The sequence below is a fragment of the Phyllopteryx taeniolatus genome, chromosome 4 (genome assembly GCF_024500385.1).
Source record: "Phyllopteryx taeniolatus isolate TA_2022b chromosome 4, UOR_Ptae_1.2, whole genome shotgun sequence".
Classification (NCBI taxonomy): Eukaryota; Metazoa; Chordata; class Actinopteri; order Syngnathiformes; family Syngnathidae; genus Phyllopteryx; species Phyllopteryx taeniolatus.
In genome coordinates, this window is record NC_084505.1 from 5,075,777 (window position 1) to 5,102,825 (window position 27,049).

The 27,049-nt window shown below is 43.8% G+C and overlaps 1 protein-coding gene across 1 annotated transcript in view; it reads right to left on the reverse strand.

The window, feature by feature from the left end:
* The window catches only part of sorcs3a (sortilin related VPS10 domain containing receptor 3a), a 326,424-nt gene that overhangs the window by 88,586 nt on the left and 210,789 nt on the right, over positions 1–27,049 (reverse strand). The window contains exons 5-7 of the mRNA XM_061772129.1: positions 4,322–4,395; positions 2,546–2,610; positions 1,798–1,916 (exon numbers count right to left, since the gene is read on the reverse strand). Coding sequence (XP_061628113.1) covers positions 1,798–1,916; positions 2,546–2,610; positions 4,322–4,395 — 258 coding nt within the window. The remainder of the gene's footprint in view (positions 1–1,797; positions 1,917–2,545; positions 2,611–4,321; positions 4,396–27,049) is intronic.

The window sequence follows — 27,049 nt, forward strand, 5'->3', positions numbered from 1 at the left end:
AGGCATACTGATTGGTACCAGCCAGACCATGGAGAATGTGGCGATGGCGATCCCAAGGCAAAAATTCAGGTGTGGGTGGAGTTTGGTGAGACCATGAAGAAAGAAGATTCTGGTCCACCACCTGACAGCTCAGACTCAGTGGCCACATTCATTAGGCCGGGATCATCAACGCTAAGTGGAGCAGTCCGCAGCTGAGTGTGAAGCGGCTGGAATGAGAATTTGAATTTTTCAAATCAGAGACCATGATCCTCAGCCAGAATAGGGTGATGTGCTCTCTCGTGGAGGTGTTCAAGAATCATGGGGTATTTCATAAGTGTGTGCAAAATGGAGGTGATCCAAAGGAGGATTCATGCAACTTCAGTCAGTAGTGATGCAGACTTGGTCTGTCCTACTGAAGAAGCTGAGCTGAAAAGCGGAGCTTGAGTTTTACCGGTCGATATTCGGTCGACATTACTAACCATTTAGAAGATGAGAAAGATGGGGTCTTGAGCGAGGTACCCTTATCCACACACCAGTTTTTTACATCTTAACCGACTTTTGTGAGAGACCCCACAGACAACGAGGTAAAAAAAGTGAGAAGTGTATATTTATTGGCTTTATAGTGTGTGGTATTTTAATCCACCCATCCATTTTCTATGGCTTATCCTGTTCAGAGTCGAGGGAAGCTGGAGCCTATCCCAGCTGACTTCAGCTGGAAGGCAGACCCTGGACTGGTTGCCAGTCAGTCACAGGGCTGACTCTCACATCCACAACGTGAGTACCAACTGAACCCAAGCTGCCTGCACTGAAGTCAGGGAAATGTACCACTACACCATCATTGATGGTATTGTACTACTTACTACTACGACTATTTATTTATTTAGATATTTATTTTACAATCACACCTGGGTTCCTTTGCTCTATTTCTTGGCACGTTTACTGAATCAAGATTTAGATATCATTAAACACACACTTTTGTCTCATGAGCCATCTATACTAAAACACCAGAAGGGACATACAGTATTTAGAAATATATATATCCATCCACCCATTTTCCATACCGCTTATCCTCACTAGGGTCGTGGGCGTGCTGGAGCCTGTCCTAGCTATCTTCGGGCGAGAGGCGGGGTACACCCTGAACCGGTCGCCAGCCAATCGCAGGGCACATATAAACAAACAACCATTCGCACTCACATTCACACCAACGGGCGATTAAGAGTCTTCAATTAACCTACCATGCATGTTTTTGGGATGTGGGAGGAAACCGGAGTACCAGGAGAAAACCCACACAGGCACATGGAAAACATGCAAACTCCACATAGGCAAGGCAGGATTTGAACCTGGGTCCTCAGAACTGTGAGGCAGATGTGCTAACCAGTTGTCCACTGTTGTGGAAAAATACACATCAGCATCATCAAATTGCATTTCAGATGCTTGATTTTTAATTTTTTTAAATTTTGCTGCTATATTTGCACAATTGCATTAAAACCGGGTATTGTATTGAGACAGGCTGTTGTTATTGTCGAAACAACTGAAAAATAGATCTAATTAATAATTAAACCCTTGCTTTCTCAAAGTATTAGGCTGTTGTTACTTTTTTTAAGGGTCTCCTTTTTATTATGTGCACTGCTGAATAGTTTGCTGGGAAAGAAAAGCTGCACTTGCACTCATCACTTTTAATTGTTCAGGAAATAACTGGTATATAAATTGCCTTTCAGCCAATAAATACTGGCATAATGTTTAACTTTTTGCCCTTATTGATAAAAAAAAAACTATTACATGCATCCAAAAAAAAAGTCAAGGCCTTGTAATACTCACCTGTATGAATATGTAGTCATCCTGAACCACCAATGAACTGATGTCAATGGATCCAGGAAAGGGGTAATTCCTGTTGGCTTCTGTGCACATCTGCACTCTGCACGTGATGTACTGGACACCTGTATTTTGGAAAGATAGTAAGTGTGAGACCTTACCATAATATACATACTGTTAAGGGATGTCTGGGAAGGGATGAGGACCATCACAGGCTGCAAGATGAGCCAAAGCAGAGCAAAGGATAACACAGATAGCCCAACCAGTCCAACTAACAACAGGTTTGAATATGATGCCAATTTGTAATCAGAATATCTTCAATGCCTCTCATTCTACATCTTGTCTTTTGGTGGTGTATTCAATGTTTTTTATACTACAAGTCAAGTGAGGACAAATTTACATTTCTGCATGTATGCTTTTTGATATGTATTCTGACATTTTCTTTGTCTAATTCCCTCTCTCTGAGGTGGTTTCAAGTTAGCACTTCAATTCCATGTTGAGTAAATGCCACAAATTAAATCACAGCCTCTCTGGCTGTCTGTTATATTGTCGTACAACAATGCTGACATTCAGCTACATGACCGCAATGTCACTCGCTTGCATAAACATGTGCACCAATGTTGAAGTTTGGTGTCTGCTGTTAAGCAGTGCAGAAGACATACCATATTAATTAAGAGATAAGTTCATTTGCAAAACATTCCATGTAGCTGTTGCCATAGAGATGTTTATTTATGCATGTGTAGCATAAACTCACTTCCATCATGCGTGTGGGCCTCCATGTGGACAAGGTCTGACTCCTTGTCTAGCCCTGACACAGACCTGGGAGAAGATGACAGATCACAGGGCTATTTGACACAAGATGGTAGTTACCGTAATTTCTCGTGTATAATGTGCATTTTTACCCCCCAAAAAATTGTCAAAAGTCAATAGTGCGCATTATACATAGGTAGAGGGGAAAATGAAAAAGCTTTCACATTTTATACATTTATGGCGCCATCTAGAGCTTATGAAAAAGCTGTACACTTTCATTCCAATGTCACCGCCACCTAAAGGTTATGAAAAAGGGGTAGCCTACACTTTCAGTCCAGTATTACAGGGGTACGTATGACTCCATATACTGTATGTACACTTGTGCTAATGAGTTTACATACCCTGGCAGAATTTGTGAAATATAGTTGTTATTTTTTTTTATATGCCTGAACAACAACCACCATTCATTTCTTTATGGCTATGTTTTGTTTAATGATAATGCTTTTCTGAAATGCTTGTCAGTTTAATTTGATTCCCATTAAAATTAAATTAAATGTGTTTCACCTAGCCCTTCATGTTTTCTTTAAAGAATTGTACCCATCTTACAAATTCTGCCTGGGTAATCAAACATATGAGCACAACTATGTGTTTTCTCATTTACTAAATAAAAGTAAGGCTGTGAATTTCAAAATAAGAGCCAGTAAATAAAAAAGTATAACATGTTCAAATAAAGTGCTGAACTTCAGAATAATTATTTGAAAAAATACTTCATGTTTTGATCATATGGGTAAAAGCAAAATCATGCATTATAGAAATGCATTATACATGGGAAGAAGGGTTTTCCAGAATTTTGAGTTCAACTTTGGGGGTGCGCATTATACACTGAAAAAAACATGTTTTCTGTGAAAATTATTATTATTAATATTAATATCACAATATATCCAGGCCTGCTTCCCTCCAATAAAATGTGACATTATAAAACATTGATTCCCAACCAGTGTGCCATGGCGCCTTTAGTGTGCTGTGAGAGATCATTATTTGATAGAAAATTATTTATTTACTACATAGAAATATATCTTTTGTCAACTATTTATGGCAGTGACATATAGCAACAGGCAGAACAATTAAATGGCAGACTCTATGGCAGAAGGTAAATATTTAGCCTGTGTGTCCACTTTTTTTTTTTTTCTGTTTTCGTTTGGTGGTGTACTGTGAGATTTTTTCAAATTTAAAATATGTGCCTTGGTTCAGTAAATGTTTGGTAGCACTGGTATAAAGGTATACATGCAGCCACAACTGGGTAACAAAGGGACACCACACTCTGACTGTGTTAATATCCTAAGTGAAATCTTTCTTAAAATAAATGGAATAAATGTGCATTAAACAAAATGTACACAGCTTTCTACTTGGTGTGACACTGTCTTGGAGGTTTAAGCCATTGTGAAAAAAAAACATTGTTATATCTAATTAATTTATTCATTAGATGCCAGCTATGAGCACAAAATGAGAAATTAAGTAGAAGGCAACATGTCGTCAGATACTGAAGGCAAAGTGCACTCTGAACGAAAAGCTTAATCTCTGCCTGATTATCTCAAGGGTTGCAAATGTGCAGAATTTTAGCAGCAGCACCAGTCAGTCATGCTGCTTGTGAGCATCAATACCACTGTCACTGTCACACAGAAGACAAGCAAGGGCCTCAGCATTCGCACATAAATGGAACTTTGAAGGAGAAGAATGAAATGGAATAAAGAGAATTGAAGATGTGAAAAGGTTAACTCACCAATAGAATCTAGTAGGGGTAACGTGTTCATGGACAAGCTGCCATTTTCTCCCAAAGTCTAACGAGCTGTACAGCTGTGGATATGAGATTAAAACATTTCTTTAGCAAGATAAATGGTAACTATATATCGATATGGTTTGACATGAATGTGGCCTCAAATTGGAGTAGCTAATTTAATATTTGAAACAACCTTGAGTCATAGCCAGGTGATTCCAGAATGGAGGTTAGTCTGGGGTTATCAACCATTATCAGGGGATAGCACTGAACCTCTATCATAGTAATTACCAACTGCCCATTCAAGCGTGCATACGATCATACATACAGGATTTTGCTCCCCCTTGCCAATTAGAATGTAGTCCTTTATTTAATGGTAATCAAGAACTGAGATACAGCCACTTTTACATAATCTTTGTGATGCCATACAAATTTAGACCAGTATAAGCATACTGTGTACGCATTCTGCATACAGAGTTTTTTAAAATGCACAGTAATTGCTGATGGTGACCAGTGGAATAATACCACGGTTACCTTAATTTCAACCTATGGTGGGAACAGTCGTTCAGGCCGAATTAAACCATTCATTCATCCATTCTCAATACTGCTTATCATGTTCAGGGTCACGTCGTGCTGGAGCCTTTCCCAGCTGACTTCAGGTGAAAGGTGGACTACACCCTGAATTGGTCGCCAGTCAGTCGCAGGGCACATACAGACATGGACAATCATTCGCACTCACATTCACACCGTCACTGAGTGGGAACTGAACCCATGCTCCCTGCATCGAAGTCAGGCAAATGCACCACAACACAATCAGTGACTGAATGAAACCGTATGTTTAATATTCTTCGTATGTATTGATTACACTGGTCAAAAAGAAATTTATTGTCGAAGATTTTTTAGCTGATTTCGGACAATTGTGAGTTTTACTCAATCCGGTCAACTTTTTGAATTATGGCCACCTGTTTTTGTTTACATTTACAGATATTTTCCCTTAGTTTAGAAGTTAAAACAAACTGAGGTTTATGCCCTGAATTTTGAACAATAACAACGTAACATTCAATTTACAGGTGCTTACATTTATCAGTGTAGTACTATTCAATTTACACTAAGCAAAGTTTGTAACATTTGATTAATAAACTGTTAACAAGTTGGCAGAAATAGCTGACCTGAACAAGAGAAACGTATTTCACTTTCGGATTCAGCAATTCAAAATTCTTCAAAATCAGTTGAAAAAACATCAATCCATCCATTTTCTGAGCCGCTTCTCCTCACTAGGGTCGCGGGCGTGCTGGAACCTATCCCAGGCTCTGTCATCGGGCAGGAGGCGGGGTACACCCTGAACTGGATGCCAGCCAATCGCAGGGCACATACAAACAAACAACCATTCGCACTCACATTCACACCACTGGTCAATTATAGAGTTGTCAATTAACCTACCACGCATGTTTTTGGGATGTGGGAGGAAACCGGAGTGCGTTTACAAAAAAAAAAAAAAACTGACAACTTACAAAAAAAAAAAAAAAAAAGAAAAATTGTTATTGTTCCCTGATGTTGACACCTGTGGCGTTATTTACATGCATTTTGGTCATGTACAATTACAGGTTTGTCCAGGGTTATAGTCAATCTAAGTATATGAATATGTGTCACTTGAAAATACATGTATTGTAAATAGACGCCCCCAAAAATGGCAACATAATAGACCGGTATTGGCCAGTTAATCCATCCATCCATTTTCAACACCGCTTATCCTGGTTAGGGTTGCGGGACGCTGGAGCCTATCCCAGCGGACTTCGGGCAAAAGGCGGACTACACCCTGAACTGGTCGCCAGTCAGTCGCAGGGCACATATAGACACGGACAACCATTTACACTCACATTCACACCGTCACTGAGTGGGAACTGAACCCACACTGCCTGCACCAAAGTCAGGCAAGTGTACCGCTACACCATCAGTGACTCTTGGCCAGTTAATCTGCAGTGTAAACTCAGTTTAAATTTGTGGAAAAAAAACAAAAAAAACACACTATGGGAGCATTTTGTGAAAGTCAATTCATTGCATCAAATAATTCAATCTGGGCATGTATTAAATTTTTCTTTGTTTTTATATGATACCTCAATCGAAAAGCCCGTTTCAACAATAGATACAGTATGAAGAGAGAACGAATGTCATAAGGGAAGAATAATTTACATTAGAACTTACATACTCAAATTCAGCAGAAATTCATTTCGGTACCTTCACCACTGCTTTGTTGGTTTTACATTGACATTGATTAAACTTTAACATGTGTGACATGTTAAAAATGAGATGCACTTGACCGAGTGTGCTGTTTTTACATCTTATCATTAACTACTTATTTTTGTACTTTATTGTTCAAATGTGCGATTGGCTGGCGACCAGTTCAGGGTGTACCCCGCCTCTCGCCCAAAGATAGCTAGGATAGGCTCCAGCACGCCCGCAACCCTAGAGAGGATGCGCGGAATGGAAGATGAATGAATGAATGTTCAAATGTTACTTACAAAATTGTCTATACAGAAAATAATGCTTTTATTGCAGTGACAATATGACCCTGGCTTTATTAAGGCATCAGCACGGAGCTATTTTTATCCTCCTCCTTCTTATTATTATTATTATGACAAAAAAAGTAGTTCAAATTAGTGGCACCGATTTCCATTAAATCCGATTGGATTTTTTTTTTCCTTCAAAATATTCATTACAGTACCAGCCTCCCAAAACAGATGTTTAACCTTCATGCTCTCTCCCAATTAACAGCCCAAACGGTCATACAGGATTGGGAAAGCTTTATACAAATTGTTGTGAACTGTCAGCTCATTGTTTGAGTAAAACGCACAGTGAATGACTTGAGGGCTTTGAGAGATGTGAGGAGACCACTGCTTTTTTTCCATTTGTCCCTTAGGTTAAGTAATGGATTCTGGGTTAGCTGGAAGCACACATTTGTCGAGACCTTTGTGAAGTTGAAGTGTCATACACGGTAACCCATGGGCATTTGGTTTGCCCTGAATTGGCTCTCTGATTCTTCTACCTTCTGTATAAAAAGGTTCCCCGCTGAAGCATTTGGGTTGATGTAGCGTTGAGGCAAGCAGGATAACTCATCTCTTTGGACAGTGACATATGGACCGGCAGGCACAGCCTCTACCCTTTCTATTCATCACTTCATTGACATCTAAGATTTTAAAACCTCTGAGCTGTCACGCAGTGTGCTTCAGAGTTTCCCCCTCACACGGATAAATCAAACACATGGTTAGTCAGCTGCGACACGAGCCCAGGGATTTGTTGACTGACTTAATTATAAATGCTTATTGAAGAAGTGCATGTTTCTTGAAATCTATCTTATCTAATTGTGGTTATCTAGGGAAGACATTTAGGTATTTGAGTAAATATTAGCTTTTGTGTTTTTGAGTTCCAAGTGAGCTATTTGGGCTCAGCCTGCTTACTAACTAGTAGGTCCAGCATAGCATGGTTCAAAGTGTCATTTTTAATAATTACTTTGTCGTTTCAATCAAATTCCTTATTTACTAATATAGTGGTTGTCAAACTTTTTGCACCAAGGAAAAAGTACCACCATCATGATGAACATTAAAATACAGTAACATAGTAGGTTTAAATGTTTAAAAAATATGAGGCAGAGGTTTTATATCTAAAATGTATAATCTTGTAACCCCATTATAACATAATGCATAAACTGAATATGAACACTGCGCTTAAATATAGGAAAAGAAAAAAAACTGTACTTGAATATTGATTCATTTAAAATGTACTCCACATGAAAGTTAAAAAATGTTTTAATAAATCAAGCAAGCAATAACTCAAGCAAGTCAAGTCAAGTCGCCAGAAAATTTCAAGCAAGTCCACTCAAGTCATTACTCTGTTTAAGGAAGTCGCAAGTCAAGTTGTACAATTTTGCTCCATTCGCAACATACAGTATACTAGAGTGGTAATAAAATGTTTTCTTTCGTCTCAAAACATACCACTAAAAAAAAGTATTCAGACCTTATAAAAGCTCCACAACAACTGAGATTATGATTGTTTGAATGTATTGCACTGAATTGTTTTAAAGTTGTATTTCAAACTCAACTTTATTTCTAATCAAACTATGCTTTGTACTTTGTGACAGCTTTGTAACTCTGATGTTTCTATACTGAACAAAAATATAAACGCAACACTTTTGTTTTTGCTCCCATTTTTCATGAGTTGGACTCGGGAAATTTTCTCCATATACAGAAGGCCATTTCCCTCAAATATTGTTCACAAATCTGTCGAAATCTGTGTTAGTGAATATTTCTCCTTTATCGAGATAATCCATCCCACCTCACAGGTGTGGCATATCAAGATGCTGATTAGACAGCATCTTGACAGGTGTGCCTTAGGCTGGCCACAGGGGTCGGTGCTGCGGGGCTGGTTGGGGCGGCCCTCCTGCCTGATGGGCCCGACCTGCAGGAGCCATGCCTCTTAATCACTCACTTAGCACATACTGACGCCACTCACTGTGTATATTTTTCTTACTAGTCACATCTGGGCACATATACATATCCAGGGGTTCCTGGGAGACTGGTATGGGGTCGGGAGGGTGTTGGTGTCGGACCGGGTTTCAGCACGTCTGTGGTGTTTCCCGGTCCGTGCGCCCTGTCCCTCCCCCCTTCCTGCCCTCCTGGATTTTAATGCATCACACACTCATCCCCATGTTTTTAATGCACCACATACACCCATCTCTGGGGGACAGTGGGCCTTGGATGGGGGAGATTTGGCTGTTCGGCAGCAGTGCCTGAAGGCCCTGACGGGATTTCAAGAAAGAACAACATGGTCCCACACACAGCAAAGCGCTAACCCTGCTGCTTGGTTTCTGTCGCAAACACATAAAGGCTACTTGTTAACACTGAAAATGCAGCATATTCCAAATATATCAACTGCCACAGACAGTGCTGGCGAGGATACAAATAATATATTTCACTAGCTCACATCGTTAGTGAAAGTTCTACAATGAATAGGGTGAACACAGAAAGAGACATTCTCTCACACAAACAAGAAAGGAACCAATTTGTGACATGGGGTCTCTGCAGGACTTTTTATTTATTCATCTGTGGCATCATTGGGTCTCATGGGATTTCCATGGAGCAGGTGGAAGTCTTACAGACATGCTGTTCTCTACCAGTAGTCAGTATGTCCTATTTTGCAGTGATAACAAGACATTATGGCTTGTGATTGCGCAGAAAACATGGAGGTAAAAAGGTCAGGACTCCTGCATCTGTTTCATAGTTTTGTTGTTTTTCACTTCAAATTATAAAAGTCAACTGCTAAAATTCAGAACGCATGATCACACTGGTAATGTTTCAGATGTCAGCAGTGTTTCCTTACATACTAAATGTGACCTACGTGTGTGCCAGTTGAAGTGGACATTGACAATGTATGAAAGCCTTGCTTTTACAATGAAGTATACACGTTTTGTCTAATAATTTGAAACGGCACACACAGAAAAATAATATCACTGAAAATAAGTGTCATCATGATTGACAGGGATTGTAACATAATGGCATTTTTTGTGACTTGGCAGGCTAATGCATGAAAGAGTAAAAAATATGGGGCTATCTCCTGCATTATAGATTGCAGTGTCACATACAATTATTATGTCAATTTTATCACTTGGAACTAAGTAGACAACAATAAATAACATATTTCTGTGTTGTGGGTTATCAAACTGCTTTTGTTGGCTTTATCTTGACATGGGCCGGCAATTGGACAACTGGTTTTCTGTGATTAATGGTTCGCACGCAGTAAACAGAGGTTAGGATAATACAATGGAGGCAGTCTTGGGCACGAGAAATGCCAATGAATTACATTTATTTTTATGTTGAACGATTTTTTTCTCATTACTTTCCACAGTATCTGTGCGTTTACAATTGTAATTCAGTTAGTTAAGTTTGAACCAAAATAAATAAAAATAAAAAAGAGGCACAGTGGTGCACGTTTGTTATAGTTTGCTTAGCATTTACATTCATTACTCTTATGTACCCTTAAGAAAACCAAACTGTTGCATTAAATCAATGGTGATGGCTGATTTTAAAGGCAAAACCTGACCAAGTTTGAATTTCAAACTTGGAGGTGGCCTTTTGCCTTTCCTTAGTGGCTACAGCCTCCAGGTCTTTCCATTGCTAGGGTGGCCAAGATACAGCTTGTGGGTTTTTTTTTTTTTTTTTTTTGGGTGGGGGGGGTCAAAGCTCATGAGTACCATAATTTCTCAATTATAATGCACAGTTTTTTCTATTTTTCGGGTGCGGATTATAAACAATCCATCCATCCATCCATCAATTTTCTTCCGCTTAACCAAGGTCGGGTCGCGGGGGTAGTAGCTTTAGCACGGACGCCCAGACTCCCCTCTCCACAGCCACTTCCTCCAGCTCTTCCGGGGGGATCCCAGGCCAGCCGAAAGACGTAGTTTCTCCAGCGTTTCCTGGGTTGTCCCCGGGGTCTTCACCAGGGAGGCGCCCAGGAGGCATCCGAATCAGAAGCCCCAACCACCTCATCTGGCTCCTCTCGATGTGGACGAGCAGCGGGTTGACTCTGAGATCCTCCTGGATGACCGAGCTTCTCACCCTATCTCTAAAGGATAGCCCGGACACCCTGCGGAGGAAAATCATTTCGGTCGCTTGTATCCGACCCACAGCTCGTGACCATAGGTGAGGGTAGGTACATCGATCGACCGGTAAATTGAGAGCTTTGCCTTTTGGCTTAGCTCCTTCTTTACCACAATGGACCGATAGAAAGTCAGCATCACTGCAGACGCTGCACCGATCCGCCTGTCGCTCTCCTATTCCATTCTTCCCTCACTCGTGGAAAGACCCCAAGATACTTGAACTCCTCCACTTGGGGCAGGATCTCATCCCCGACCTGGAGAGGGCATGCCATCCTTTTCCGACTGAGGACCATGGTCTCAGATTTGGAGGTGCTGATTCTCATCCCGCGTCACACTCGGCTGCGAACTGCTCCAGTGAGAGTTGGAGATCACGGCTTGATGAAGCCAACAGAACCACATCATCTGCAAAAAGCGAAGATGCAATACTGTCGCCACCAAAACGGACTATCTCTACGCCTCGGCTGCGCCTAGAAATTCTGTCCATAAACGTTATGAACAGAATCGGTGACAAAGGGCAGCCTTGGCGGAATCCAACCCTCACCGGAAATGAGTCCGACTTACTGCTGGCAATGCGGACCAAACTCTGACACAGGTTGTACAGGGACCGAACAGCCCGTATCTGGGGATTTGGTTCCCCATACTCCCGAAGCACCCCCCACAGGACTCCACGAGGTACACGATCGAACGCCTTCTCCAAGTCCACAAAAAACATGGAGACTGGTTGGGCGAACTCCCATGCACCCTCGAGGACCCTGCCGAGGGTGAAGAGCTGGTCCACTGTTCCACAGCCAGGACGAAAACCACGCTGCTCCTCCTGAATCTGAGATTCGACTTCCCGACGCACCCTCCTCTCCAGCACCCCTGAATAGACCTTACCAGGGAGGCTGAGGAGTGTGATCCCCCTGTAGTTGGAAAACACTCTCTGGTGCCCCTTCCAAAAAAGGGGGACCACCACCCCACCCCACCCACAGTTCTGAGGTGCGGGGTTCAATCCCCGTCCCCGCCTGTGTGGAGTTTGCATGTTCTCCCCGTGCCTGCATGGGTTTTCTCCGGGCACTCCGGTTTCCTCCCACATCCCAAAAACATGCATTAATTGGAGACTCTAAATTGCCCGTAGGCATGACTGTGAGTGCGAATGGTTGTTTGTTTCTATGTGCCCTGCGATTGGTTGGCAACCAGTTCAGGGTGTACCCCGCCTCCTGCCCGATGACAGCTGGGATAGGCTCCAGCACGCCCGCGACCCGAGTGAGGAGAAGCGGCTCAGAAGATGGATGGATGGATGGATCATTATTGTTGGATACATCTCGGAAAAATTGTATAAGATGGGATCAAAACAAAGTAATTTCAAACACGAGTGAACCTTTGAACTCCTTTTACATTTTAACATTATACCTTGTGGCTGTAATTTCATTCAGAAATTGAAGGATGACATCTTTAAAGGGTAACTTCACAATCAAATCTGCAAGTAGCCTCTATTAGCATTTAAAAAAATGAAACTAGGAAGAGAGGAGTTTTAATTGTGGAAACTAGTGTGTGACTCAAGAAGTCAACGTAACAATATTTGAAGTTACATACTGTATTTGTGAGGTCACACACTGATGTTGGATAAGAAGGCCTGGCTCTCAGTCTGCACTTGAAATCAACCCAAAGGTGTTGTATCGGGTTGAGGGCAGGACATTGTGCAGGACAGTCAAGTACATCCATACCAAATTCTCTCATCCATGTTATTATGTTGGAACGGGAAGGCTAATCCCCAAAATCTGTGTCTGTAGTGATGCAGACTCTGTATCGGTCTGTCATGGTAAGGAAAGAGCTGAGCCAAAAAGCAAAGCTCTCTATTTACCGGTCCATCTATGTTCCTACCCTCACCTACAGTATTGTCAAAAGCTGTGGCTCGTGACCGAAAGAACAAGATCATGGATACAAGCGGTTGAAATGAATTTCCTCCGCAGGGTGTCCGGGCTGTCCCTTAGAGATAGGGTGAGAAGCTTGGTCCTCCGGGAGGCGGTCAGAGTTAAGTTGCTGCTCGTCCGAAGATTGGTGGGATAGCCTCCAGCAAGCGTGCAACCCTAGTGAGGATAAGCGGTAAAGAAAATGGATGGATGGATGGATAATAATAATAATAATAATAATAGTAATACCCCTTCCCATGGGCTCACCACCTGTGGGAGGGGCCATAGGGGTCGGGTGCAGTGTGAGCTGGGCGGTGGCCGAAGGCGGGGACCTTGGCGATCCGATCCCTAGCTACAGAAGCTGGCTCTAGGGACGTGGAATGTCACCTCTCTGGCAGGGAAGGAGCCCGAGCTGGTGTGTGAGGTCGAGAAGTTCCGACTCGATATAGTCGGACTCGCCTCCACACACACCTGGGGCTCTGGTACCAGTCCTCTCGAGAGGGGTTGGACTCTCTTCCACTCTGGAGTTGCCCATGGTGAGAGGCGGCGAGCAGGTGTGGGTATACTTATTGCCCCCCGGCTCGGCGCCTGTACGTTGGGGTTCACCCCGGTGGACGAGAGGGTAGCCTCCCTCCGCCTTCGGGTGGGGGGACGGGTCCTGACTGTTGTTTGTGCCTATGCACCAAACAGTAGTTCAGAGTACCCACCCTTTTTGGAGTCCTTGGAGGGGTGCTGGAGAGCGCTCCCGCTGGGGACTCCATTGTTCTGTTGGGGGACTTCAATGCTCACGTGGGCAATGACAGTGAGACCTGGAAGGGCGCGATTGGGAGGAACGGCCCCCCCGATCAGAACCCGAGCGGTGTTCTGTTATTGGACTTCTGTGCTCGTCACGGATTGTCCATAACGAACACCATGTTCAAGCATAAGGGTGTCCACACGTGCACTTGGCACCAGGACACCCTAGGTCGCAGTTCGATGATCGACTTTGTGGTCGTGTCATCGGACTTGCGGCCGCATGTCTTGGACACTCGGGTGAAGAGAGGGGCGGAGCTGTCAACTGATCACCACCTGGTGGTGAGTTGGCTCCGATGGTGGGGGAAGATGCCGGTCCGACGTGGCAGGCCCAAACGTATTGTGAGGGTCTGCTGGGAACGTCTGGCAGAATCCCCTGTCAGAAGGAGTTTCAACTCCCACCTCCGACAGAACTTTGCTCATGTTCCGGGGGAGGCGGGGGACATCGAGTCCGAGTGGACCATGTTCCGCGCCTCCATTGCTGAGGCGGCCGACCGGAGCTGTGGCCGTAAGGTGGTCGGTGCCTGTCGTGGCGGCAATCCCCGAACCCGTTGGTGGACACCAACGGTGAGGGATGCCGTCAAGCTGAAGAAGGAGTCCTATCGGGCCTTTTTGGCCTGTGGGACTCCTGAGGCAGCTGATGGGTACCGGCTGGCCAAGCGGAATGCAGCTCTGGTGGTCGCTGAAGCAAAAACCCGGGCATGGGAGGAGTTCGGTGAGGCCATGGAGAAAGACTTCCGGACGGCTTCGAGGAAATTCTGGTCCACCATCCGACGTCTCAGGAGAGGAAAGCAGTGCACCACCAACACTGTGTATAGTGGGGATGGGGCGCTGCTGACCTCGACTCGGGACGTTGTGAGTCGGTGGGGAGAATACTTCGAAGACCTCCTCAATTCCACCGACACGCCTTCCCATGGGGAAGCAGAGTGTGGGTTCTCTGAGGTGGGCTCTCCTATCTCTGGGTTTGAGGTCACCGAGGTAGTTAAAAAGCTCCTCGGTGGCAGGGCCCCGGGGGTGGATGAGATTCGCCCGGAGTTCCTAAAGGCTCTGGATGTTGTGGGGGCTGTCCTGGTTGACACGCCTCTGCAACATCGCGTGGACATCGGGGACAGTGCCTCTGGATTGGCAGACTGGGGTGGTGGTCCCCTTTTTTAAGAAGGGGGACCGGAGGGTGTGTTCCAACTACAGGGGGATCACACACCTCAGCCTCCCTCGTAAGGTCTATTCAGGGGTGCTGGAGAGGAGGGTCCGTCGGGAAGTCGAATCTCAGATTCAGGAGGAGCAGTGGGGTTTTTGTCCTGGCTGTGGAACAGTGGACCAGCTCTACACCCTCGCCAGGGTCCTCGAGGGTGCATGGGAGTTCGCCCAACCAGTCTACGTGTTTTGTGTTCGACCGTGTCCCTCGGGGTGTCCTGTGGAGAGTGCTTCGGGAGTATGGGGTACCGAACCCCTTGATACGGGCTGTTCGGTCCCTGTACGACCGGAGTCAGAGTTTGGTCCGCATATCCGGCAGTAAGTCGGACTCGTTCCCAGTGAGGGTTGGACTCCGCCAAGGCTGCCCTTTGTCGCCGATTCTGTTCATAACTTTTATGGACAGAATTTCTAGGCGCAGCCGAGGCGTAGAGGGGGTCCGGTTTGGTGGCCTCAGCATTGCATCTCTGCTTTTTGCAGATGATGTGGTTCTGTTGGCTTCATCAAGCCGTGACCTCCAACTCTCATTGGAGCAGTTCGCAGCCGAGTGTGAAGCGGCTGGGATGAGAATCAGCACCTCCAAATCTGAGACCATGGTCCTCAGTCGGGAAAGGGTGGCATGCCATCTCCAGGTCGGGGATGAGATCCTGCCCCAAGTGGAGGAATTCAAGTATCTTGGGGTCTTGTTCACGAGTGAGGGAAGAATGGAACGGGAGATCGACAGGCGGATCGGTGCAGCATCTCAGTGATGCGGACTTTGTATCGGTCCGTTGTGGTAAAGAAAGAGCTAAGCCGAAAGGCGAAGCTCTCAATTTACCGGTCGATCTTCATTCCTACCCTCACCTATGGTCATGAGCTGTGGGTCGTGACCGAAAGAACAAGATCCCGGATACAAGCGGCCGAAATGAGTTTCCTCCGCAGGGTGTCCGGGCTCTCCCTTAGAGATAGGGTGAGAAGCTCGGTCATCCGGGAGGATCTCAGAGTAGAGCCGCTACTCCTCCGCATTGAGAGGAGCCAGATGAGGTGGCTGGGGCATCTGATTCGGATGCCTCCCGGACGCCTCCCTGGTGAGGTGTTCCGGGCATGTCCCACCGGGAGGAGACCCCGGGGACGACCCAGGACGCGCTGGAGAGACTACATCCTTCGGCTGGCCTGGGAACGCCTCGGGATCCCCCCGGAAGAGCTGGATGAAGTGGCTGGGGAGAGGGTAGTCTGGGCGTCCCTGCTGAAGCTACTGCCCCCGCGACCCGACCCGGATAAGCGGTAGAGAATGGATGGATGGATGGATAATAGTAATAATAATAATAATCATCATCATAATAATAATGGCAGAACAGTGGGCAACTGGTTAACACATCTGCCTCACAGTTCTGAAGACCGGGGTTCAAATCCTGGCCCCGCCTATGTGGAGTTTGCATGTTCTCGCCGTGCCTGTGTGGGTTTTCTCCGGGCACTCCGGTTTCCTCCCACATCCCAAAAACATGCAGGGTAGGTTAATAGAAGACTCAAAATTGCCCGTAGGTGTGAATGTGAGTGTGAATGGTTGTTTGTTTATATGTGCCCTGCGATTGGCTGGCGACCAGTTCAGGGTGGACCCGGCCTCTCGCCCAGTCAGTTGCGATAGGCTCTAGCACGCCTGCGCCCCTAGTGAGGATAAGCGGAACGGAAGATGAATAAATGAATAATAATAATAATGGATACTATGCTTCATAGCGGTGGCCGACTGGTTAGCACGTCTGCCTCACAGTTCTGACGACCTTGGCTCAAATCTGGCCTCGCCTGTGTGGAGTTTGTATGTTCTCCCCGTGCCTGCGTGGGTTTTCTCCAGGTACTCCGTTTTTCTCCCACATTCCAAAAACATGCATGATAAGTTAATTGAAGTCTCTAAATTTCCCATGGGTGTAAATGTAAATGTGTTTGTTTATACAGTATGTGCCTTGCGATTGGCTGGCAACCACTTGAGGGTGTACCCCGCCTCTAGCCCGAAGATAGTTGGGATAGGCTCCAGCAGGCCTGCGACCCGAGTGAGGATAAGCGGTACGGAAAATGGATGGATGGACTTCACGCAGACACAGCACATTTATTTATCACACTAAGTCGGTTACATGTAGAGGTATTTGTTTACAACTAGTTATGGTAGGTGTGTAAATTGTCAATGTTGACCTGTTTGTCAAACTGACATTACTTTGCTTCAACTCATTTAATATGTGGCCTTTGTGATCCATTTAAATTTCATTCTTTTTTTCCCCTGATAAACTATATACAGTATATTAATTTTTTTTCCCCAATCAACCCTAATTATGAGTAGATAATCACAAATGGACAAGAAGCCTCATTATGTCTCTATTGTGTGGGCAAGGACACTGTCTGTGCTGCCCTGATCATGTGTTTCTAATTAAGTCCATTAAAAGTACAGCGAGAAGGCGCATCTGCTTCAGTTCAATGGAGCGTAGCAGAGATGTCGCAGCCAGAGACAAGGATGCTGAGCACTAAAGGTACTTGCCATCTGGAGAGCCAGTGAACTGAGAAATGCTCTGCAGCATCTGAGAAATCTTTTTGGATCAACCTCAATATCACGTGTCATACTGATCAAGAATCAGTAAAAAAGTGGATTTAACAAAAAAATAATAGCTTTGGAGGTATTGTTATGTGTGACAAAGCATCAGCGACAGTTACTTGTAATCACTGGTTCCAGCAAAAAAGCCCAATTTTAATAAAAACAATAATGAATTGGATGGATGGATGGAACTAGTTATATACTGTACGACTGCTTTTGTCACAAACCTGAGTCTAGTTGCTAGCTCTCGCTTGCTCTCTGTAGCCTCTTTTGGATAGAAATTCTCCAAAGTTACTGCATTTGAACCTTATACTGTAAGTGGATCTGGAATTCATCCACAATGATCCTTTCACACAGAACCCAGTGGCACACGATATTACTGCGGCTGTCATGGCGTCATGTTGCATTCAGAAAACTGTACGGAAAGTGTTTAGAAACCCTGAAATTTTTCACTTTGTTATATTGCAGCCATTTACTTTTAAGTTTAAATTCATTTTTTTTTTTTGTACTCGTTAATGTACACACAGCACCCCATATTGACAGGGGGAAAAAAACAAGAAATGCTCTATCGGGTTTAAGTCAGGGATCTGGCTGGGCCATTCAAGAACAGTCACAGAGTTGTTCTGAAGCCACTACTTCATTATTTTATCTGTGTGCTTAGGGTCATTGTCTTGTTGGAAGGTGAACCTTAGGCTCAGTCTGAGGTCCTGAACACTCTGGAGAAGGTTTTCGTCCAGGATATCCCTGTACTTGGCCGCGTTCATCTTTCCTTCGATTCCAACCAGTCGTCCTGTTCCTGCAGCTGAAAAACACCCCCACAGCATGATGCTGCCACCACCATGCTTCATTGTTCGGACTGTATTGAACAGGTGATGAGCAGTGCCTGGTTTTTTTCCACACATACCGCTTAGAATTAAGGCCAACAATTTCTATCTTGGTCTCATCAAACCAGAGAATCTTATTTCTCACCATCTTGGAGTCCTTCAGGTGTTTTTTACTTTTTTTTATCAAACTCCCATGTGGCCTTTCATGTGTCTTGTAGGAGAGGCTTGTGTCGGGCCACTCTGCCATATAGCCCCGACTGGTGGAGGGCTGAAATGATGGTAGACTTTCTAGAACTTTCTCCCATCTCCTGACTGCATCTCTGGAGCTCAGCCAAAGTGATCTTTGGGTTCTTCTTTACCTCTCTCACCAAGGCTCTTCTCCCCCTATTGCTCAGTTTGGCCGGACGGCCAGCTCTAGGAAGGGTTCTGGTCGTCCCAAACGTCTTCCATTTCAGGATTATGGAGGCCACTGTGCTCTTAGGAACCTTAAGTGCAGCAGATTTTTTTTTGTAACCTTGGCCAGATCTGTGCCTTGCCACAATCTCTGAGCTCTTCAGGCAGTTCCTTTGAGCTCATGATTCTTATTTGCTCTGACATGCACTGTGAGCTGTAAGGTCTTATATAGACTGGTATGTGGCTTTCCTAATCAAGTCCAATCAGTATAATCAAACACAGCTGGACTCCAATAAAGGTGTAGAACCATGTCAAGGATGATCAGAAGAAATGGACATCACCCGATTTAAATATGTGAGTGTCACAGCAAAGGGTCTGAATATTTACGGCTGTGTGATATTTCAGTTTTTCTTTTTTAATAAATCTGCAAAAATGTCAACAATTCCGTTTTTTTTCTGTCAATATGGGGTGCTGTGTGTACATTAATGAGGAAAAAAATGAACTTAAATTATTCAGCAAATGGCTGCAATATAACAAAGAGTGAAAAATAGGATGGGGGTCTGAATACTTTCCGTACCCATTGTAGATGTGTGACATGGTGAGAGCCAGCACTGGGTGTGAAACATAAAATACTTTCTCGGACAATTCCTTTCATACAGCAGGGCGAGAGAAGTGTGTAGAAGCAGTTGTACTTCACACCCTCTTTCATCCATCCATCCATCCATTTTCAACACCGCTTATCCTGGTTAGGGTCGCGGGGCGCTGGAGCCTATCCCAGCTGACTTCGGGCGAAAGGCAGACTACACCCTGAACTGGTCGCCAGTCAGTCGCAGGGCACATATAGACACGGACAACCATTCGTACCCACATTCACACCGTCACTGAGTGGGAACTGAACCCACGCTGCCTGCACCAAAGTCAGGCGAGTGTACCACTACACCATCAGTGACTCCACCCTCTTTCAGTTTCCTGCAATTCCCTTTTCAACAGATGCTGGAATGGGTATGATACTGCCTCCAAAGCCAAGAACATTAAAACCTCACCTCGTTTAGACCTCTGAGCCATAATGCATATTTCTGCACTCGACTGGAAAACGTTATTTCTTTTTTTTTTTTTTTTTTTTACAACACTCAGTCACAGCATATTGTGTCACTATTTATACATGTCACTACTGGCACAATATAGCGTTTGCAGAAAATAACATTTAGTTTTGGTTCAGAATGGCAAGAAATAATCCTAAAGGCAAGCAATGTAGGATTTACTCACAAGTGGTTTAAAAAAAAGTCATAAAAAGTGCTGATTGGAAGAGGACTTAATAACAAAAAACTGCTACAAAATACAATTAAAAACAATCAAAGTAATGCTAAATAATGTCCTCTCCTGCTCTCCCCAAAAATACATCCCCATTGCATTTCTGAATATGTTCTGCCATTATATAATACAGCTAGAAATAATAACATAAATTTGCATCATTAAGGTGGATTGAATTAAACAATGTTTGCTTAGCGAAGGACTGAAGGGGATGAGAGCTGCTTTTTAAGTGGGCTGTTCCCAGTAGAGCAGGCTATAGGAAAATATGATTAACTGCACATCATCCCTATCACGCTTGCATTTTTGTGAAATAAAATTATACAGAGAAATATAAAGAAAATACTACTTTATTTTTTTTCTATGTAGTACTGTACATTCTTAAATGAAATGACCTTATTTTTTCAATGCAATTATTTTCAAATCTGATTTATCATACTCTCATGCCTACATTCCTGTCCATTTCCCCATTGTAAGTCACCCTGATGGGTCAGCATTATGTGCCTATTCCTCGGTTTACTTTCTTGTCTTATCTGGATTATTTCTCTGAGCAAGTAGTTCTCTTGTTGGACTTCTTTAATGTCAATCACAATTGAACAACAGAATTAGTTTATTATCTTTGCGTCGACTAGCTCTTGTCTTAAATAATTATATTTTGCAACTGTTCATAATGTTGCAGGTGTATGTAATATACAGTATGCGTAGGATTCTTACTATAAGTGTAGGTACGCACAAAAGCTGAAAATCGCATGTGACCAAAATCCTATCAAATCATGCGTACACACACACACAAGATACACCACACACAGGGATCCCATTTGATGTGCATCCCGCATCTGAGATGCACAAAAATTAGCAGGGACGCATGAAGCATATTCATTCTGCATCCGTAGACGCGTGGTTTAGGACCCGCTCTACATATGTGTATGTGTGTTGGTGAAGAGCTTTCACACACAGCGAATCAAAAGTACGAATCCTGTCTTGGTGCTAGTTAATCCGAGGCAGAGGAGGGCGGGTTATCGTTCCATACAATGGACACAGGAGTTTTTGTCTGAAGTTGATACATTTTCATTGTTCTGGTAACACCCGCTGCACCGCTCACGCAACAAGCCGCTGGCAGAATGGCGTTTTCTCTGTTAGTTAACTGCTTATTACTTTTGCTAGCCTACGAGCTACCGAGCTAGTGGGCTAAGAGCTGGAGCTAAAAAGCTCACTCGACTGCGGTGACATCATTAAAACATCGGAGCTCGGTGATGTGTTTTTGTTAACCACATAACACACACACACACATTGGAGAAAGTTAACCGTTTCTAACTGCATAACGACGGTGGCGCACATTATCAATGTTCAGGCAGTAGTTGATTTCAGCGAACTCATTTTCAGCATCATTTGATTGGCAGGTGAAGGTCTCACAACACAGTCCAGCAGCCCGAGGGCAAGCCTTATTTTATATTTTATTTAATCAAGTAAAAGCTTATTGAGGGATATGATCTATTTCTCAAAAGCCAAGAGGCAGCAGAAATTATACAGTACATAACATGAAAACATTAATACAATAAATAAGAGAAAAATATATGAATGAAAAAATAACAGTGATATTAAAATGTATGGCATCTGATTTAAAAACAGTGACAAAGCCCAATTGTTTTCAAGTACATGGTGATTTTTTTAATTATTCTTTCAAATTTGGCAGGCTTTGAGACACTTATCTGGGCATCTTTACTGGGTTAATGAATCTATATCTATGTGCCAAATGTTAAGTGAAATTTTTGTGACCAGAGCCTGAGTCTGATTTACTTTTATTTTTATTTATCTAAGATATTTCATTCCTTATTCTATATTACAATGCCAATGTTCAATGCTCTTAAGAACTGAAAGTTAATTGTTCTTAAAAACGATGTACTAATTATTATGCTGTATAATTACATTATATCAGTGGCATAAAGATGCACCCTGGCAACCCCCACCTCACTGAACCCCCTGTGAACACTCCTCCTGAGCCCGCTACTCCAAACCACCCTCCCCCCCTACAAAGAACATCACGTTCCCCCTCCCCTCCTTACTCTGGGGATCCAGGTTCTTGTAGCCAGTTTTTGTTAAATTGAATGAAGCTGCTTGATGGGCTACCGCTTTGTTGACCACCCCGTTAAGGGCAGAGAAGCCTCTCGGCGGCTCCTGGCCCTTACTCAGGGCTCCAAATCCATAGCTTTGTATTCGATCGATTTTTGGATTCTGGCTGGTGAGTGTGGGTGGGATGATGGGGATTTTTGCCAAGGGGTCGTCCGAGCAGCTCAAAGATGAATTAATGGCTAGGGACGAGTCCACCCCGTTGGAAGGGCTAATTTCCTTAGCTACCAATTTGGACAATTGTGGGAGGGATAGGGATAGAGAGAAAGAGGGTAGATTTCACACTTTAGCACCCTCTGTGAGCATAGCTCCTCCAACGACCCCTCTGTGCGCAGAAACCCCTGCTGCCTCCTCATCACTCCCCACTGGACTGGAGGAACCTAAGCAGCTGGGCAAGACCCTTCTAGATCCTCTGGAGTGTCAGCGCCGCATGAGTCACCGGCTTTGTGTCTACTTTGGGCAGCATGGCCACTTTATCGCCTCCTGCCCACTGAAGCCAAAAGACCGGGCTCCCCACGGACCAAGAGCGCCGTGGTGAGCAAGACCAATTCCTCCCCCAACTTGGCCGTCCCCTTTCATATGACTGTTCCTTCTTGCATCCTTGGACTGAACTGCAATACACCAGTAACCGCCCTCATCGACTCCGGAGCTGACGACAGCTTTATTCACGAGGGGTTGGCATGTGAGCTCCGGCTACTCCTCCTACCCCTCTCTTTCCCCAAGAAGGTTACTGCCCTGGATGGGCGCCTCATTTCTCCAGTGACTCACCAGACTGCACCGATCACCCTCCTCATCTCTGGCAACCACCGGGAAACCCTCCAACTGTTCGTCATCCCCTCTCCAGAGACCCCATTTGTCCTTGGACTTTCCTGGCTAAAGAAACACAATCCCACTATCGATTGGACCCACCTGTCGATTACTGGTTGGAGCCATTTTTGCCACTCTTACTGTCTTCTTTCAGCCGTCCCAACCTCCAGTGAAGCCACTAGTAGCACCACTCGATCTCTCTCTGGTCCCAGAAGAATACCACGACCTCTCTCCAGTTTTTCGAAAGGATTTGGCCATCTCGCTACCGCCCCACCGCTCTTATGACTGCACCTCCTTCCTGGACCCCCTGTCCCCCAAGAATATTTGGTCATACCCTTTGGGTTAACCAACGCCCACGCAGTTTTTCAAACGTTCATCAACGACGTCCTCCGAGGTATACTAAACCGGTCCGTCTTTGTCTACCTAGACGGCATCCTCATTTTCTTCCGCTCGCTGGAAGATTTTCGACAACATGTCCGCCAAGTGCTTCAGTGCCTCCTGGAAAACCGCCTCTTTGTCAAACCCGAAAAGTGTGAAGTCAAACTCACCTCTGTACACTTTTTGGGAGACATCATCGCTAAAGGGAGTTTGTGTTTGCATGTTCTGCCCGTGCCTGCGTGGGTTTTCTCCGGGCACTCCGGTTTCTTCCCGCATCCCAAATTGGAGACTCTAAATTACCCGTAGGCATGACTGTGAGTGCGAATGGTTGTTTGTTTCTCTGTGCAATTGGCTGGCAACCAGTTCAGGGTGTACCCCGCCTCCTGCCCGATGACGGCTGGGATAGGCTCCAGCACGCCCGCGACCCTAGTGAGGAGAAGCGGCTCAGAAAATGGATGGATGGATGGATTCAGGTTCATCCAGCTGAGAGCTAGGAAATACGCCCAAAAGTGATGATATGGCTCAAAATACTGCCGAATAATTCTGCACATGGTCTATTCATGCATAGCTTGGTGAGATTTCGGACATTTCAACAATTGTCTCACTTCTAGGTCAAGAATAACAGAAATAACTATAACCTACACTTCAGGCATATTGTTGAGGACAAATTGTTTTGTCCTTCGCCTGATGGATTTAGCTCTGACTTATTTAGATCACTGTTGTCAAGTCACTGCATTGAACGGCTCAGAGATTGAATCTATTTACAGAGAAGCAGCTGTTCACTTGAACACAGGCCCTGGCAACACCCAACAGATGAAAGAACGTCTGCAGAGAGCAAGTCCCAGCAATATTACTTCAACTAAAATGCCCCTGGCCACTCAAGTCAGTATTTACCCTTTTCAGGTGGAGACTAATCCAGCTCATTTTAACTTTGTTAACAATAATGCCATCTTCTTTGTTGTTTTTCAGATAAATACCTGGAAAGTAAAATTTTAAACATTAATCTCATTTTCATTTTATGATGTCAAACCCAAATATTTTCATTCTACAGCAAAAATATAGTGTAGGACTGGCCTCATTTTCCCAATACTTTTGGAGGAAAGTGGATCTCTGTTGGGACTAACAAACAATATTCATCGTTCTCCATGTCACCAACAAAAAAAAATAAACTGTGTCGCTAAATATTTTATTTATTTTGAGTTCCTGCCATGATTAATGGTAGCATGCCATGGGATGCGTTGTCCAGCCAGGTGGCTGATTTGCACATGATACTTGTGATGATGTTGACTTCAATAACTTCAGAGATGTGACAAGTGGTAAGGGTTGAGTTTAGCGCTGTCGCTATTGAATCTTTTTAGAATTGATGATCCGATAGTTATTTTGTTAACGAACCAAGTACCCCCCCAAAAAGAAGTTTTAAAAAAAAAAGTAAAAATCTATTTAGTTATTTTTTACTAATTATTGGGTAATCAGATGTATATACCATATAATCATCTCTATGCCCAACGGAAAGACACAAAAAAATTAAAAGAAAAAAAAAAGCTCCATGAGGCCTCGGTTGAAGCCTCGGCCTGTCGGCATCACAGCCCCGTATAGAGTGCACCTCGGACGGGTATGAATGAGCCGACGGCCCACATAAAAACAATACAACCCATAACTCGCCAGCCCACAGAGCGTGCATCTCTGATGGCCGATGTTGTTGTTATTCTTGCATTTTCACACAAACTAGTTTCTATTTACAACTTTCCACATCTTAATGTACCTTTCAACTAGCGATGGTAGGGTAAGAGTATGTTACGTTGGTAGTTAAAAATAACTTACCCTGTGATCAGTTCCACTTGATGTTAAGTGGCTACTTACCTACTTTGCACAAATAGAGGGGGCTAATACAATTTGAAGGGAGTTTAAATATACTAGAATGGAAGTACAGTATATTATTATATGTGCATAATGTCTTCTATGGAAGGTGGCTTGTATGGCGCTGGCAGAGCTTCGAGGTGGAGATATCTGTGTCGACCTATTTTTGAAGTCGATTTATCCAAGTAAGTCGATTTTTTTTTCCAGCACTAGTTGAGTTACCTAAAAATGGAAGGTTGACTGTTCTTTTACAATTCTCCATATTGTACTGCTGCAGTCTGAGAAGCAGATGTGTGTACCACTTTCGCATTTAATCCGTCCATGTACCTGTCTATGGTCTTCATATTCATTCGGGATGCACTTTTTTCAGACCAAATACGAGTATATTGGAGTACTCGCCAATAGCGAGTACCGATATCTGATAATGTCCTTATGCAAAGCCATAGAAAAGAAAGTATGGACGATGACGTGCGACGCCATATTGTAACCAAGCTTTAAATAATGTCACTAGGCAATGCAATTTAACGCTATTGACTATTTCCCAAATTTACCATATGTAAGGGATATTTACAACAGAAACCTTACATACATACATAAATACAGTACATAGATAAATAGATCATTTTACACTTGAGACTATGCGAGTCCTCGGATGCACGTCATAGAAACAATTCCCAAGTCCCAGCCCTGGAACAATGAGTCCCTGCAATTTATCATCACGGAATAGATACAGTAATCCTCCGCTATATCAAGGTTCTTGCTTCGCAGTCCTGCTATATTGCAGACTTCTTCTTTTTACAGTTGTTACTCTATCTTTTAATGTGTTTGTACAATATTCTTGTTATCAAGTGCTCTTGCTCTTGCTCAATAAATTATGTGCTTTGGCCTGCCAAAATAGCAAATATTTGGAAACAATAAATTTTCCAAAACACTTTCAAGATAAATGATAGTATCGCTGTTGTTGTTTTTATGCCACTCATATAATGATATTAGAGCATGATAAAGAATTGTACACATCTTACAAATTCTGTCCAGGTAATCAAACATATGAGCACAACTGTGTAATGTTCTCTCTTTTACTAAAGAAAGATAGGGCTGTATGTCACAATAAGTCCTCTTAACGTTAACAGTTAACTTACACACACTCTCTCTCTCCCTCTCACTCTCTCCTTGTCTCTGTGTGCAGTCAGTGATTTCAGTGATTACCGCCTCAGATGCAGATTTGATTGGCTGAAAGGGTGGCGGAACTCGCATGTGATTGGTCGGTGCGGTTCATCACTACCCTAAAGCCTGTAATATGTTGTACCACTTAAAAAAGAGGCAGCCCATATATACTAACCTTTATTTTTGGCTATGGTGTGGGTCCATTTAGGACTGCTGACCATGAGTTGACTTATGTTTTAAACGATGTCGCCACAATCGAGAGAACCAGAGCGAGATGTTTAGATGCTTAGAACACTAGCTAATTAGCTCGCAGGCTTGCGAACATAATAAATAGTTAACTTTCCCTAAAATGTCCCAGTTGTTTGCATCTACGGAGCCAAAGCCGTTCCACCAGCGGCTTATTGCGTCGTGAGTGGCACACCGGGTGTTACCACAACAATGATAATTTATCGAAAAAGTCTCATGTCCATTTTACTGATGAAGCAATAACTCGCTCTACTCTTCTTCTGATTGGCTAGCACCAAGATAGGACTCGTACTTTTCGTGGATAATGATTCGCTGAAGCAACACACACACAAGGCTCTAAAAAAATTGTTTCCTTTAATGAGGAGTTTTGCTTTTCATTTCTTCATTAAGGAGCAATTTACTAATTTTGAGGAGCAATTTTTTTTCCCAGCTTAATCGCACAAGATTTTATGATACAATAAAAATATAATAATATGATGGGGGACTTGAATGTAGGGCTGCAGCTAAAGAATATTTTGGTAATCGAGTACCCTACTGAAAATATTATCA